At 38.7% G+C, this 14,830-nt stretch overlaps 1 protein-coding gene across 5 annotated transcripts in view; it reads right to left on the reverse strand.

Annotated features, from left to right (window-relative positions):
• Positions 1-13,259: 13,259 nt before the first annotated feature.
• Positions 13,260-14,830, reverse strand: part of LOC129775559 (ATP-binding cassette sub-family C member 4-like) — a 42,691-nt gene continuing 41,120 nt past the window's right edge. For all 5 annotated transcript variants that reach the window (XM_055780421.1, XM_055780420.1, XM_055780419.1 and 2 more), the window contains 2 exons: positions 13,864-14,803; positions 13,260-13,806 (listed from right to left, as the gene is read on the reverse strand). In XM_055780421.1, coding sequence (XP_055636396.1) covers positions 13,539-13,806; positions 13,864-14,803 — 1,208 coding nt within the window. In that variant the 3' untranslated portion in view covers positions 13,260-13,538. The remainder of the gene's footprint in view (positions 13,807-13,863; positions 14,804-14,830) is intronic.

Below are 14,830 nucleotides of genomic sequence, written 5' to 3' on the forward strand. Positions count from 1 at the left end.
TGAAGTTGAATCTAAATCCATCCTGAATGAATGGATAAATAAATATTTGGGTGACTTCAAAAACGAGAGCGTTACGTTGGAGGCTCAAGGTTTTTCATGTTATGCATCCAATATTGGATACGAAAATTTTCTACTGATGGGGAAGAATAATTTTCAGAAGCTTTCCTGTTAATTGCGATTGATTGAAAAATCACAAAACCAAATGTATTTGATTGCAGTGTTATATGGATAGAAAACATTAGAATAAACTATTTCGCTTCAATGTATTTTTCAATTCCCAGGGGAACTGGAAGAGTATTGTTCAGCAACAATTAATTCTTTTCAGATTTTCCTCGATACTCGAAACCCACCAGTGGTTAATACTAACTCGATAACCACCTGTTAGTAGCATTTGATTGAAAAATATTTGGTCGCAGTGTTACACGGATAGAAAACATTAAAATAAACTCTTTCACATGAATGTATTTTTCAATTCCCAGGGGAACTGGCAGATTATTTTTCAGCAATGATTAGTTCTTTCCAGCCCTCCAGTGGTTATTGCTAACTCGATAACCACCTGTTAATAGCACTTGATTGAAAAATATTTGGTCGCTGTGTTATATGGTTAGAAAACATTAAAATAAACTCTTTCGCATGAATGTATTTTTCAATTCCCAGGGAACTGGCAGATTATTTTTCAGCAATGATTAGTTCTTTCCAGCCCTCCAGTGGTTATTGCTAACTCGATAACCACCTGTTAGTAGCATTTGATTGAAAAATATTTGGTCGCAGTGTTACACGGATAGAAAACATTAAAATAAACTCTTTCGCATGAATGTATTTTTCAATTGCCAGGGAACTGGCAGATTATTTTTCAGCAACGATTAGATCTTTCCGGAATTTTCTCGATGCTGAATGGCATCCAAACGAAAATATTCCTTTCAGTTTGCTCTGTAAAAAACTTTTCTGAACTCTTATCCATCAAATTTGGAGCCCTGAAAAGGGCCGTTGATTATATGCTAATATAGCACCCTCTCCTTGGATTCGACGGGCCAGCTGGATGTCCTTGGGCATGATGTGACGTGTTTTGCATGGACAGCACACAAATTGTTATTTTCGAATAGGCCTCCTGCGAGTCCTCAAGGTGCGAGAGTAGAGTAAGAAATGAACGAAAGCAAAGGAAGCATCTTATTATAAGCCATAAAAGTCCAGAATGTAAACCCCACCCTCTTTATTATATAAGCTTACTGTATACTTACTTCGATGTTATTCGTTTCTCTCTCAGAGTAAGCTACGAATATAATAAGGGTGGGGTTTACATTTTATACTTTTATGGTTTATAAAATGACGCTTCCTTTGCTTTCGTTCCTCTCAGAGTTTAAAGTCTCTCTAATTCAATACCTTCCTTCCTGCTTTCGTTCATTTCTTACTCTACTCTCGCACCGTGAGGACTCGTTTGTGTGGGACCAAGCACACAGCTCGTTAGTCTTTCGGTGGTAAGGCACCACGAAAGCAGCTCGGATAAGTGCACCAGCCGCGAGGAGTGTGACCACATCGCTATCGACCGGGAACTTTGCGTGAAATTCGTCGCTATCAGAAGTCGACCGAATTGCTGATCCGCCATCTACCTTTGCAGCATTTGATTCGTGGAATTGCTCAGGACTTCATAACCGATTTGCGCTTTCAAAGTTCCGCGGTTATGACGCTGCAGGAGGCCTATTCGAAGATACCAATCTGTGTGCTATCCATGCAAAACGCGTCACATCATGCCCAAGGACATCCAGCTGGCCCATCGTATCCGAGGAGAGGGTGCTATATTAGCTTAGCATATAATCAACGGCTCTTTTCAGGGCTCCAAATTTGATGGATTAGAGTACAGAAAAGTTTTTTGCAGGCCGAACTGAAATGAGCATTTAGCGAAAATCGTGGTGTCAATGACAATTCGATACCGATAGGGGCCATGGATATGGATTTGATAATGAAGAATATGAAACACATGACATTATGTAGTGAATATTTCCCCAAATCGAAGAAATCACTTTGATGAAACTGCATTATAAAATTATTTGTGTACGAATGCCGCAATCGATAGGCGACTCTAATTTGCGCTGGGTTATTTCCTCGGAGGACTCGATTCCTCCTTTGAGCAATAATAATCTCTTTCTGGCAAAACGAAGTGGTATGAATCACATTATTCGAAAGATAAAATGAAGATGTTTTCTGCCAATTTTCTTCAACCTCCAAACATCTCTTTCTCCCGTTTGTCGTTTTTGCGTTCGCTAATCCTTTCTCACAACACACATTTCTCACTTGAGAAATTGTTGAGTAAACATCGTTTGCCAGTGCCCGTAGAGCGGGAATTCTTCAAGATTCATTGCACCTCTAATAAATTGCCGAAAGACGTGGTCTTACATTGATCACACTTGATTGAAAAATCCAAAATGAAATGTATTTGGTCGCAGCATTATATGAGTAAGAAGCAAATGATTACTCGAATATTACATGATTTTGGCGATGTGAAAATTTTTCCGTTTTTCATGTTATGCATCCAACATTGGATACGAAAATTATCTACTGATGGGGGAAAATAATAGAAGCTTTCCTGTCAATTGCGATTGATTGAAAAATCACAAAACCAAATGTATTTGGTTGAAGTGTTGTTTGGATAGAAAACATTAAAATAAACTCTTTCGCATGAATGTATTTTTCAATTCCCAGGGGAACTGGTAGATTATTTTTCAGCAACGAGGATTCCGCGCGTGTATGTGTGTGTGTCGGCTGCTCCGATGTTTCAAGCGGAACCGTGGCATCACTCTCCTCCTGATGGATTCCCTTCTGGCCTAAGGTGTACAAACAGGCTCTTGGTAACACCGTTCATCAGCGCTTTCATGATAAACGAAGTGACCTTCATCACAACAGCGACAACATGCTCCAGTCGCTGTTCAATTATAACTGAGTGGGTTTACGAGCGGCGCTCGCTTATATACCGATTGGTGATTTCAATAGCCTATTTTGAAAGCAATTTTAAGGCTATTGAAACAAGTTTTTGGATGAAAAAGTAACAAGTATATGACGCGTAGACATTTTATCTTTCGAATGAAGTGTTCATCATACCATTTCGTTCAGTTGTTTAAGAGCTATTAACGCTCAAAATCTCGGTCTCCGGCGTAACGCTTTCGTTTTCGAAACTTTGATTTTACACCCCGGTATAGAAACGAAAGACGTAGTCCTACGTCAAAAGGAAGAGGAATAATAAGTGTTTTTTTGGGTCGTATAGAATCGATAGTAATGGTATTATATGTATCAATAAATTCAATTTATCTTCAATTTTCACAGTACGAAAGACAAATTGCAAGTAGTTTGTTTTTTTTTGTGAAAGCGGTAGTGAGTCTGTTATTCCTCAATTGGACGAATAAGCACACCGAAATTATTTTCATTTCATGAAATCTATTTATTTTCTCTAAAATATATCTATCATATGGGTCTTGTGTTTCATCTATCTATCCGCGAGTCATCGTCACCGAACTGCATATCCATTTCAGAAGCCGTGGTATATGCCCGAGCCGGAGCCAGAGCAACAATTTAACACTGAGAGTGCAGAGAGCAGCAGCAACTACGACCAAAACAAACAAAAATGCTAAACTTTACAGGATGCAATCAACTGTTTCACCAAATCTAAATCAAATACCTGCAAATTCGACAGAATGTCCTGATACACTAACAACAGGCCAGGTTAAATCAGATCTATAGATACGGTACTGACTGCAGCAAAACAAATATCTGACCTCTCTGAGCGAAACAAATAAAATTCTGGGATGCCAGATGTTTTTTCTCAAATATATGCGATAAAAATCTGAAATATTTGTAAATATGTGCTAATATCTGACATACTGACCAGCTTCGTTTATCATATGGAATCAATAATGTTTTGTCACTATTTTAAATAGCCTGCAGCAGGAATAAAAGGTTATGATAAAAGTTAAATGTCTACAAATTCGTGAACACATGTGCGAATGTGGCATCTCTGATCAGATTTGGCAACCAGCAGAATGAACGCCTTATCACTTGCTGTTCATCCCGGGGCTCTGGCAACCCTATCCCATCCAATGCAAATTGAGCGTAGGCAGCATAAAACAGGGCTCGCGCTTAGGGGGCTCACGTATTGTTTAATGTTTGGAGTCATATATGTTAATATTTGATTACGTTGGATAGTTTTTTTTTGGCAAGCGATGTTTGGATACCCATCCGGAAGCTTTCTTGACGATTTGCAATTCAAATCACAGCCGAAGAATCGCGCGGAGCACTTCATTTTGAATTTTAGGTTATGATTTCTATGCTCATGATTTTCTATGCTGGCTACTGAAAGGCGGCCATCTTAGCAATCCCTTGGTTCATCCTCTCACATACATCAAATGAACCTCTCACGGCATCCGAAACGACTGTAGGAATAGAGTGAGGAGAGTTGCGTGATGGTGATGTGACAATTGTCATCTCACCTCACACGCCGCGTAGAATCAGGCCGATACTGAATGTGCATTTTACTACGATGCATCAAAAAAATATTGAAATTTTGAAAAAATTTTTTTTTTCGGATTTACAGGTTCAGTACTACTCTAATTCATTTTTCAATGTGTTCCTACGGTTTTTCTAGATATGTGTGATTTTTTTCAGTGTTGCGCGTCACAAAAAAAATATTTTTTTTATATTTCCAACGGGTCTGGCTGGGTAAGGGAGTAAAAAATGCCACCAAACCAAATCACCAACCGTATGGAAAATATTGTATAGGGTACTAAATAAAACATTTTGGCAGTAGTACCATATATTTGAGTCCTTATATGGTACACCATAGGATCTATGGTGAAAAATGCACCTTCTTTTTTTTTCTCGTCATTCTCAATAGCTTTGAGACAAACATATGGAAAAAATATTGAAAGTAGATCTTACTAAGGTGTATCGATCAATATTTTCAAACAATTTCTTCATCAAAAAATCAAATACAGGTCGGACTCGATTATATATAATCGCAAGTTCACTTTCAACGTTAATTTTCGAATCCAATACATAATCGAATCACAAAAAAGCTAATTTTCTATTAATGTTTGACATTCATACATTATTGAAAAAATTGTTTTCTTCAGATCCGATTATGTATAAGCTTTGAAAATAATTGTTGAAAAAAAATGGTCGACTATATATAATCGAGTCCGACCTGTATTAAAAAAATTTCTCATATCTTGAAATATATGAGATTATCTTTACATCGGATTTAAATGTTATACCAAATTCTTAGGAGTCAGCAGAACGATAGAGCTCTGTGAGAAAAAAAAGTCCCTTGTGGAAAAATAATTCGGATTAATGAGAAGAACAATTAAAAAATATCCAAATAATTTTTTTTATTTTAATCTTACAATTGAAAACCACGAATACAATAAAATAATCGATTTCAAGAAAATAAAAATAATAATGCAGACGATGAAGAAAATTATTTTTGTGTCTCGCAATGCTCTTAAAAATTCAGGAAAAATTGCACCACATGTAGAAAAAAAGACACATACGAGCGCATTTAAATAAAACTTAGAACAGAAGCGGGTCTCAAAGTTATATTTTTTCAAATTTTCGAAATGCCATAAAATATTTTTTTTTGTACCGCATATTTAGTTTTTTTATCATTACATATTTTGATGAAAAAATTGTTTGAAGATAATTATCGGGGATATGATTTTATTTTATTCTCATCATTGCTCTAGAATAATGAAGGAATGGATGTGATAACTACTAACTGATTGTCTAACTGTTTGTTCCAAATTTCAGATCAATAAAGGAATGGGGCCAAATTTATATTAATGTGGGATAACCCTACAGACATACAAACAGGTCAAGTTGAATGAAACCGTTTGAAAAAGTAACTTGTTATTTTGTCACAGAGGTCATCTTGGATTTGAATTTTCCTTAATATCTGATCTACTGGTCAAGCCCCTTCACTTGATACCTATTTTGATGGGGTTTGTTTTGAGAAAATATGTAATCCGCCATTTTGTGGTGGTATCCATCTTTGATTTGCATTTTTTTTTATAAATAACTCTGTTCTACTAGTCAAGCCGGTTCATTTGATACCCATATTGATTGGAGTTTGGAAACAAATATATATCGTCATTTTGTTGTGGTGGCCATTTTGTATTTGTATTTCTCACGTGTTCTACTAGTCAAGTCCTTTTATTTGATACCCATATTGATGGGATTTTGAGAAAATATGTAATTCGCCATTTTGGATTTGCATTCCTCATGAATAACTGTGTTCTACTAGTCAATCCCTTTCATTTGATAGCCATATTGATGGGGTTTTGAGAAAATGTGTAATCCACCATTTTATTGCGGCCGCCATCTTGGATTTTAAAAATCATGAAATACGCAGTTTAATCATGACTGCAGAGATAAAAGTGTGTTCCAAATTTAAGATCAATCGGTCGACTGGAAGGGGTTCAAATTTCTATTAATGTGGTAAAGCGCTAAAGACAAACATGTTACAAACATACAAACATACAAACATACAAAGATACAAACATACAAACATACAAACATACAGACATACAAACATACAAACATACAAACATACAAACATACAAACATACAAACATACAAACATACAAACATACAAACATACAAACATACAAACATACAAACATACAAACATACAAACATACAAACATACATACATACAAACATACAAACATACAAACATACAAACATACAAACATACAAATTACCGGGCAAGCTAAATAAAACCGTTTAAAAACGTTTTCGGCTTCATGAATGCGGCGGTTTGTTGGTGTGCGTTATATAGTCTGATTTGATTATATTTGCGATGACAAATGTACAGTGTCGATGTCTGGTGACGATATTAGTGCTTGGGAGGTAAATTATTATCTATCAGATCAGAAGGGGCAAGTGTATTGTAAAATATAAAAGTTTGAATGAAAATTGCTACTTCATATTGTTTGATTACCTAACACATGTAGTCCTGACACTCGCTTAACCATTTATCGATGTATTTTCTGTTTGTTCCACAAATAATTACTATTATAATATAAAATCATCATCAGACACAGTTTTCGTTCAATATGTTTTTGCAATTTCGGAAAAAAACCTCCTATTCTATAACATAAAATAAATATTCGATACGTTAAAGTAAATTTTCATTCATAATTTCGATTTTAAAAGCATGTTTATTCCCTCTGAATATCCGTCATTATTTTCGCCTCCCAATGAAAGCCCACGAAGCTCAATGCCGTCTACGCGAATATACTCTTCAAAATCAGAATCCGAATTGGACTATGATTCCAATAATACAAAAGCAAAAGCAGTAGGTTTTCCATTTTCATAGTCTTTATTTTTAGATTTTCCAAAACAATACTGGGAATTTGACAGTTCAGTATAGTTGTATTGGTGAACCCGAGTGCGAACCCGTGAAACATCTCAGTGCGAACCCAACAGCTTTCGGGTTGAACCTAGTGCGAAACTAGGTTGAAACTGAGTGAATAAAAAATTATAGGAGGTTGTGCCTAAGATACGACCGCATTGTTGACGTAGAACTACGCTGTTATTCTATATAAGTCGCTTATTTATACCTTCGGATATTATTCTATAATGCTGTGAAATTTTAGAAACAACTGCTTAGTAGAATAATCTCTGAAATGGTTTTTTCATTGTAGAATTTGTTGACGATAATTGATTGATGATTCATTCTTGCACTTGCAAAACAATACACTAGCTGATCGTAAGTCGCAATTTGTTTCATGTCAATGCAATGAAAATTTACCTCGAACGCTTTTCTTTTTTCTTGGCCTTTTTCGCAATTGACATAGACTCGGCTAGAGTCGATTATATACATGTTGCACCAGCACCATTATTCCACATCTCATAACTACATCAATATATCTTTGGTACCGCATGGAAACAACAACAATGACAACACTTGCAAGTATCAAATATCATGCTACATGTTGTTTAGTATTTCCTTAAAGGAATCGCACCTCTAGGCATCGTTCGTACAACGTAAACCAAGCGCCAAACAAGCGTTCGTCATGGCATGCATACAGAGCCATACATTGGTGGCTTGAAACTACTAGGAATATAAAACACTTCTCATCATTTTGCGCTATTCTCAAAAGAAATGCTTCTGTTAATATTACTGGCCTCGGAAAAAAGTTGTATTTCTTTCTCATGCTCGAGAGAAGCGCAGCTATCACCCTTAGTGGAGGAAGTTTTGCTACTGGCAAGCGAAATCACATAAAAAATTCCAGAACGAGATTTACTTTCTCGGTGACTAAACAAGCGAAATAAACTCTTTTTGTTAATAACAACCTCGAAAACAGTAGCAATGCTTTATAGCGCTAATGCAATCCTAGCTGAAGGCAGTTTTGCAACTGGCACGCGAACCCAAATAACTTATAACAATCCAGTAAGACATTCAAGATGCTTGGTATTCCCCAAATATTTTTTTGACGCACAACCGTAACGCCTGCTTCGCCATAACGTCAGTTTAATGCATTGATGCATTCTCAAAGGCACCAACGAAGCCCTTATGATGACGGAAAACAAACAATGTTAACTGCTTGGAAAAAGACTGAATTATGCCACACAGCTTGTACTCTGCTGTAACACCCATCGATGCGAATTCGCTGATGAATTTGTCAAGAGCGACCGCCTTCACCACCAGCGGGGGGAGCTTGATTTTGGTTGCTGCCTGGGTAACGGCGTTTACATTTTCGACCGACGCGCCGAAATCGCCTACTTCGCTGTTGTGCGATGCGGCGTCACACTCGCGAAAGCTCGGTTCAGTGCGAGCGCTTTTCACTGCACCAACATCGCGTGCATCATTGGATGACGTTTGCCTCGAAATATTATTGCCCCTGGCAATGCGTTCGTTTTTTGCAGGGCTCGAGCCTGCCTTCCTCTTCTTCTTGCTCATCATACACTACGCGAAGCGTCCAATTTATGACGCGGAAAGAAAAACACACGATACGAATAAAGTGCGATTCACATACAACATCCACGTCACGTTCACGTTCCGTCCCGTCACGTTGCGTCAATTATTCTTCCAAGCAGCTTTTATGCTAACATTCACATACACCGGCAACGGCAACTTCGACTTGCCGTTGCTGGTGTATGTGAATGCTTCAATAGGAATTGCATGGATGAATAATTGACGCAACGTGACGTGACGGAACGTGAACGTGACGTGGATGTTGTATGTGAATCGCGCTTAACGCGAAAAACGAACAGAAAAACCAAACGACGATATCCAAGTTGGATTACCACTGGTGGGGTCCAATCTTAGATCGAAGTGCAGCGAAAGAAAAGTGAACTGGATTGCTCAACAGTCCGATGCCGAATGAAAGTTTACCTCAGCGAGATCCACTGTTTATACTTTAGGCAAGTATTCCCCTTCATTCTTCTACTTTTCCTTTGTTCATGGGGACTTTGAATCCTACGATTTCCCCTCCGTTGGTCGTCAATAAGTTGCTCGTTTTTGACAGGTCTGTTCGTGAAAGCACACAAATGGACAGAACAAATGTATGGGAAAATGGAAACGCCTCAAGTTTTCATGAATTTTAACCATTTACGGTCTGCTATATAAATAAAACACAAATTTCTGCATTACTCGAGCATTAATCAAGCAAACGAAACCAAATTTGGCATATGGAGGTTTTAGCAATAAATGTTTCTATGATGATTAAACTCTCCACCCCCTCTCTAATGGGGGTGGGGGGCTGTCATGCGAATGAAACACAAATTTCTGCATTACTCGGGATTTAATATAGCAAATGAAACGAATTTTGGCATATGGAGGTTTTAGGGTGCAGTAAATGTTCTATGATGATTAGACTCTCCACCCCCCGCTCTAAAGAAACCAAATTTTGCATGTGGTGGTTTTTTGGTGCAATAAATGATTCTATGGTGGTTAGATACTCCTCCCCCCTCTCTTAGGTGGGGCCGCCATAGAAATGAAACACAAATTTCTGCATAACTCGAGAATTATTGAAGCAAATGAAACCAAATGAGGCATATCGAGCTTTAATAAATGTTTCTATGGTGGTAAGACTCTACACCCCCCCCCCCTCTCTAAGGGGGGACTGCCATAGAAATGAAACACAAGTTTCTGCATAATTCGAGAACTAATCAAGCAAATTGAACCAAATATGGCAAATGGAGATTTTAGGGAGCAATAAATATTTTTATGGTGGTTTGACACTAATTTCCGTTCTTTAAAGAGGAGGAGGGGGAGGGTGCTGAACAACTTGAGAACTAATCAACAAATGGAGTTAAATTTTAGGGATCGATGAACGTTTCTATGGTAGTTCGACACTTCTCCCCCCTCTCTCAAGGGGGGCTCCCGTACAAATGAAACACAAACTTCTGCATAACTCGAGATCTATTCAAGCAAATGGAGCTAAATTTAGGATGTGAGGGTTTTGGGTACGAGAAATGTTTCTATGATGGTATGACACCCTTTCCTCCTCTGGAAACGAGAGAAGGTCCCATAAAAATAATGCACAATTGAAAATTTTCGGAAAACTCTGAAGGAAAATGGGAAAATTCGAAAAATTCAATTCGCATGTGTTCTACTATTACATATTGATAAGCGTTGTTTGTCCATTTGATGTCTGCTGTAACGAAATTGATCTTCGTTCGAAAGTGGAAATGGACTTTAATGTGATAAAACGCACTCTTATATCGTTTCCTATCTATAAAAATAAAAAAGAATCGCCGAATGTGTTGATAAGAGCAAAACTCGAGAAAGGAGTTGAAAAACGCGAGTATTAAGAAATATCATTTACTAAAAATAATGAAAATGAAAATAGGCGCTGCCAAAGAAGATTCAAATCGCGGTCGTGGGTACAATTCAAGACAACTGTAATTAGTCTATTTCCACTGAAACGCAGAATACACGCACGAGTAAGGTCGTGAGCTCATTTGGGCAATCTTCCTCAGCAAATGATAGAAATGATCCCATGAAACTCTAGTGCTCTAGTGTTAAGCTCTTTCCGCATATGTTTCCGGACAGTGGAATGGTATCAAAGATGCAGCTCAGCAGAACTAAAATGAGCTACCTGATCACACACGGTATTGAGCCATACTTTTTGAATGGCATCCTTCGTATACTCGATTTTTAGACCTCGTCGACCCCCAAAATCAATTTTCGTTTATGTCGACCCCTTGGAAACCAAGATCGGCTCCAAGGGGTCTATATCGACCACTTTGAGAAACCCTGATCTAGATGAGGCACATTTCTTGCTAAATCAACAAGCAAAAACAAGCTTTATAGAAGTCTCTCCAGTCCGTATAGTTTATATAGTCTACTGTCAGTCCGATGAGATCGACGCAGGACTCAACGTGTTAAGGATCAATTCCGAACATAACTTATTCATTTGAGTGGTGTATTGGAATAAGAATACGATGAAGTAATTTTGCTGCACGATAACGCTCGACTATATGCTGCTCAAGTCGTTAAAACCAGAGCCCTGGCAACCCTATTTCAATACGATACAAATTGAGCATAGGCAGCATGAAACTAGGGCTCGTGCAGAGCTCACCCATTGTTTATTGTTTGGAGTCAATATTGATGCAAATAGGTTCAGCAATTGCGATGGCCTGTAGCCAGTGATTTCGTTGGATAGTTCTTAGATATTTGGATATCCATCGGCAAGTTTTATTTTGAGATTAAAATACTGCATCAAATTCGCACAAAGCACTTTATTTTTTATTTTGGGTTATGATTTCTATGCTCATGATTTTCTATGCTGGCTACAAAAGGCGGCCATCTTAGCAATTCCTTGGTTAGAACTTCTTTAGAAATACTTAAATACTCTCCAGATAACGTCTCTTTCGGCATGACGCCGTGATGTATGCAAATGAACTTATTCTGGCAAAAAATGCCAATGCAGAGTAATTATAAGTCATTAGCTGACCTGGCAAACTTCGTCCAGCCCAACATTTGTTTTTTGTTATCAGTACCTTCAAACATTCACGTTTTCTTACTAAGCGCAAGTTCATAAGTCCAATCGCAGAGCTGTTCATTGATTGATCTTCTAATCGACCCCGTTGAATTTACCTTTTACTATAAAATTCCTAGTACTTCTACCAAAGCTCATCATTATAATATCAGATTATTTTCAGACACAATTCTCGTTCAAGATTTTTCAATAACTTAAAAATAACATGTTTCTCCGTTACATGGAATAAATGTTTGATACAGAAAATATGTTAGAATAAAGGCAGACCTCCCCCTCTTCTCACCTTAGAGAGGGGAGAGGAGTGTCGAACCACCATAGAAACATTTATCGATTCCTAAAACCTCTATATGCTAGGTTTAATTCCAATTGTTTGATTAGTTCTCGAGTTGTTCAGCACCAACCCCTCCCCCTCTTTAGAGAGGAAAAAGGAGTGTCAAACCACCATAAAAACATTTATTGCTCCCTAAAACCTCCATATTTGCTTCCATTTGCTTGATTAGTTCTCGAAAGAAGCAGAAATTTGGGTTTCAACATCTATGGAACCCCCTATACCCCCTTAGAAAGGTGGGAGGAGTGTTGAACCATCTTAGAATTTTTTCCCCATAAAACCTCCACATGCCAAATTTAGTTCCGTTTGCTTAATTAGTTATTGAATTATGCGGACATGTATGCTTCATTTGTGTTTCATTTGTATGGCAGCCCCCCCTTAAGAGAGGGAGGAGGAGTATCTAACCACCATAGAATCATTTATTCCACCCTAAAACCTCCACATGCCAAATTTGGTTTCGTTTGCTTGATTAATTCTCGAGTAATGCAAAAATTTGTATTTCATTTGTATGGCAGCCCCCCTTAGACAAGGGGGAGGGGACAGACAGACAGACAGAAATCCATTTTTATATATATATATAGATTAAAATTTTGAAAAATGTTACGCGTAAAATGAATAGATGGTACATTTTTCGCTTGTCCGGATTATTTCGTGGACCATTATCCTTCCACAACCGCACTTAATAACGTGTGCCTCTTCTCGAATCATATTGTGTTTAATAGGAATAAATTGTTGTTCGTACGCTAACCGTTTGAGCAGTAATTGATCGGGGCGTGCCGCAAGCTCTCGTTCAAACACCCCACGGGAACAATTGGCGTAAAGTGGAATAGATGTGCGGGTATCGTACATGACAAATTGGATTATATTATCATTCAGTTTCATCGCAGTTCGATGAAGGATGGAGTTGGAGTTTCTTTTTCTGTTGATAGTGCGCATCGTTGATCGTTGTATGAGAGGAAAAATATATATTTTGTATAAATCATATATACAAAACTTGCATCTGACTCGTAGGTATTCGCAAAGAATATAAGATGGTTAGAATTGAGGTTTATGAGATTGATTAAATTCCAGTATGATTATTATAAACTACTACTGTATCGTTCTCAGAACGATTGTTCGCGACAGTTATCGATTACTGGGAATAAATTAAAATGTGACGCTTAGATTATGATGAATTACAAGGCCACTTTTGTACTATCGGAACAAAAAAACCGTCCTCATTCACTCGTGGCGGTCTCATATTTTTGTTTGGCTATTTGTATTAGTCTTTCCGACTCGACCGGGTCGGTGGCGAGAACCATTTCTTTGAAAACGCCAACCGGCAATTGTAACAGATCATATGGCGTTCCGAATTCGACAGACTCTCCCGCATCCATCACTAGCACTCGATCGGAGTCCATGATGGTGTTCAAACGATGAGCTATGGTCAGGACGGTACAGTCGGCAAACTTAACACGAATTGTTTCCTGGATTAGCCGATCCGTGCTAAAAACAATATGTTATTATTATATTTGCCCAATAGAGTCATAATGGTACGCTTACCTCGGATCCACATTTGCTGTGGCTTCATCCAAAACCAATATACGATTGCTCCGAAGGATGGCTCTCGCCAAACAAATTAATTGGCGTTGACCAACGCTGAAATTAGAACCACCAGCGGCAACAGCCATTTGGAGACCCAACGGTCCATTTGCGATATCCTTCAGTTCTACTTGTTCCAACGCGCTCCACAAATCAGAATCGGGGAATTCTTCAAACGGATCTAGATTTCTCCTCAAGGTTCCGGAGAACAGAACCGGATCTTGTGGAATAATCGCGACTTTCGATCGAAGTTTTTCCAGAGTAATTTCGCCCGTATTCACACCGTCAATGAGGATATCTCCTTCTACCTGCGCTAAGCGAAACAGTGCCCCAATCAATGAGGACTTACCCGCTCCAGTGCGACCAACGATTCCAATCTTCTCCCTAGGACTTATTTCGAAGTCTAAATTCTTCAATACTGTATTCCCACCCTCGAAGTACCGATAGGTCACATTCTTAAACTGTATCCTGCCAGCTTCCGGCCAACCCTTGCTCAAAACTCTTGGCTGCTCCGGTTGCTTCTCCGGCTGTAGATCTCGGTACTCCAGCAATCGCTCCACGGACATCATAAAGTTTGCCACCTCGGCGCTTTGCCGAATGCCCCACTGCATCATCCCGGTGAGGGCCATCGCCTGGGTGATCGCCAGTCCCACTCGATCGCCGAGCACATCGGTGTCGAGGATCAGAAAACTGAACACCACGATGAACACGAACACCAAACAGAGCAGGTCGAGTACGAAGCCGAACGCCGTGCTGCTGGCGATGAACATGTAGAAAGCGGCCGTGTGAATATCCTGGTGGGAATCGAACTCCTGAACAAGCTCTGTCTGTGCATTGAAAGCACGGATCGTTGGAAGGCCTGCCAGTGAAGCAGCCAGATGGGAGAACACGGGGGAACGTGCTGTGGACAAAGAGAAGAGGTTGTTGT

Source organism: Toxorhynchites rutilus, chromosome 3, assembly GCF_029784135.1.
Source record: "Toxorhynchites rutilus septentrionalis strain SRP chromosome 3, ASM2978413v1, whole genome shotgun sequence".
Classification (NCBI taxonomy): Eukaryota; Metazoa; Arthropoda; class Insecta; order Diptera; family Culicidae; genus Toxorhynchites; species Toxorhynchites rutilus.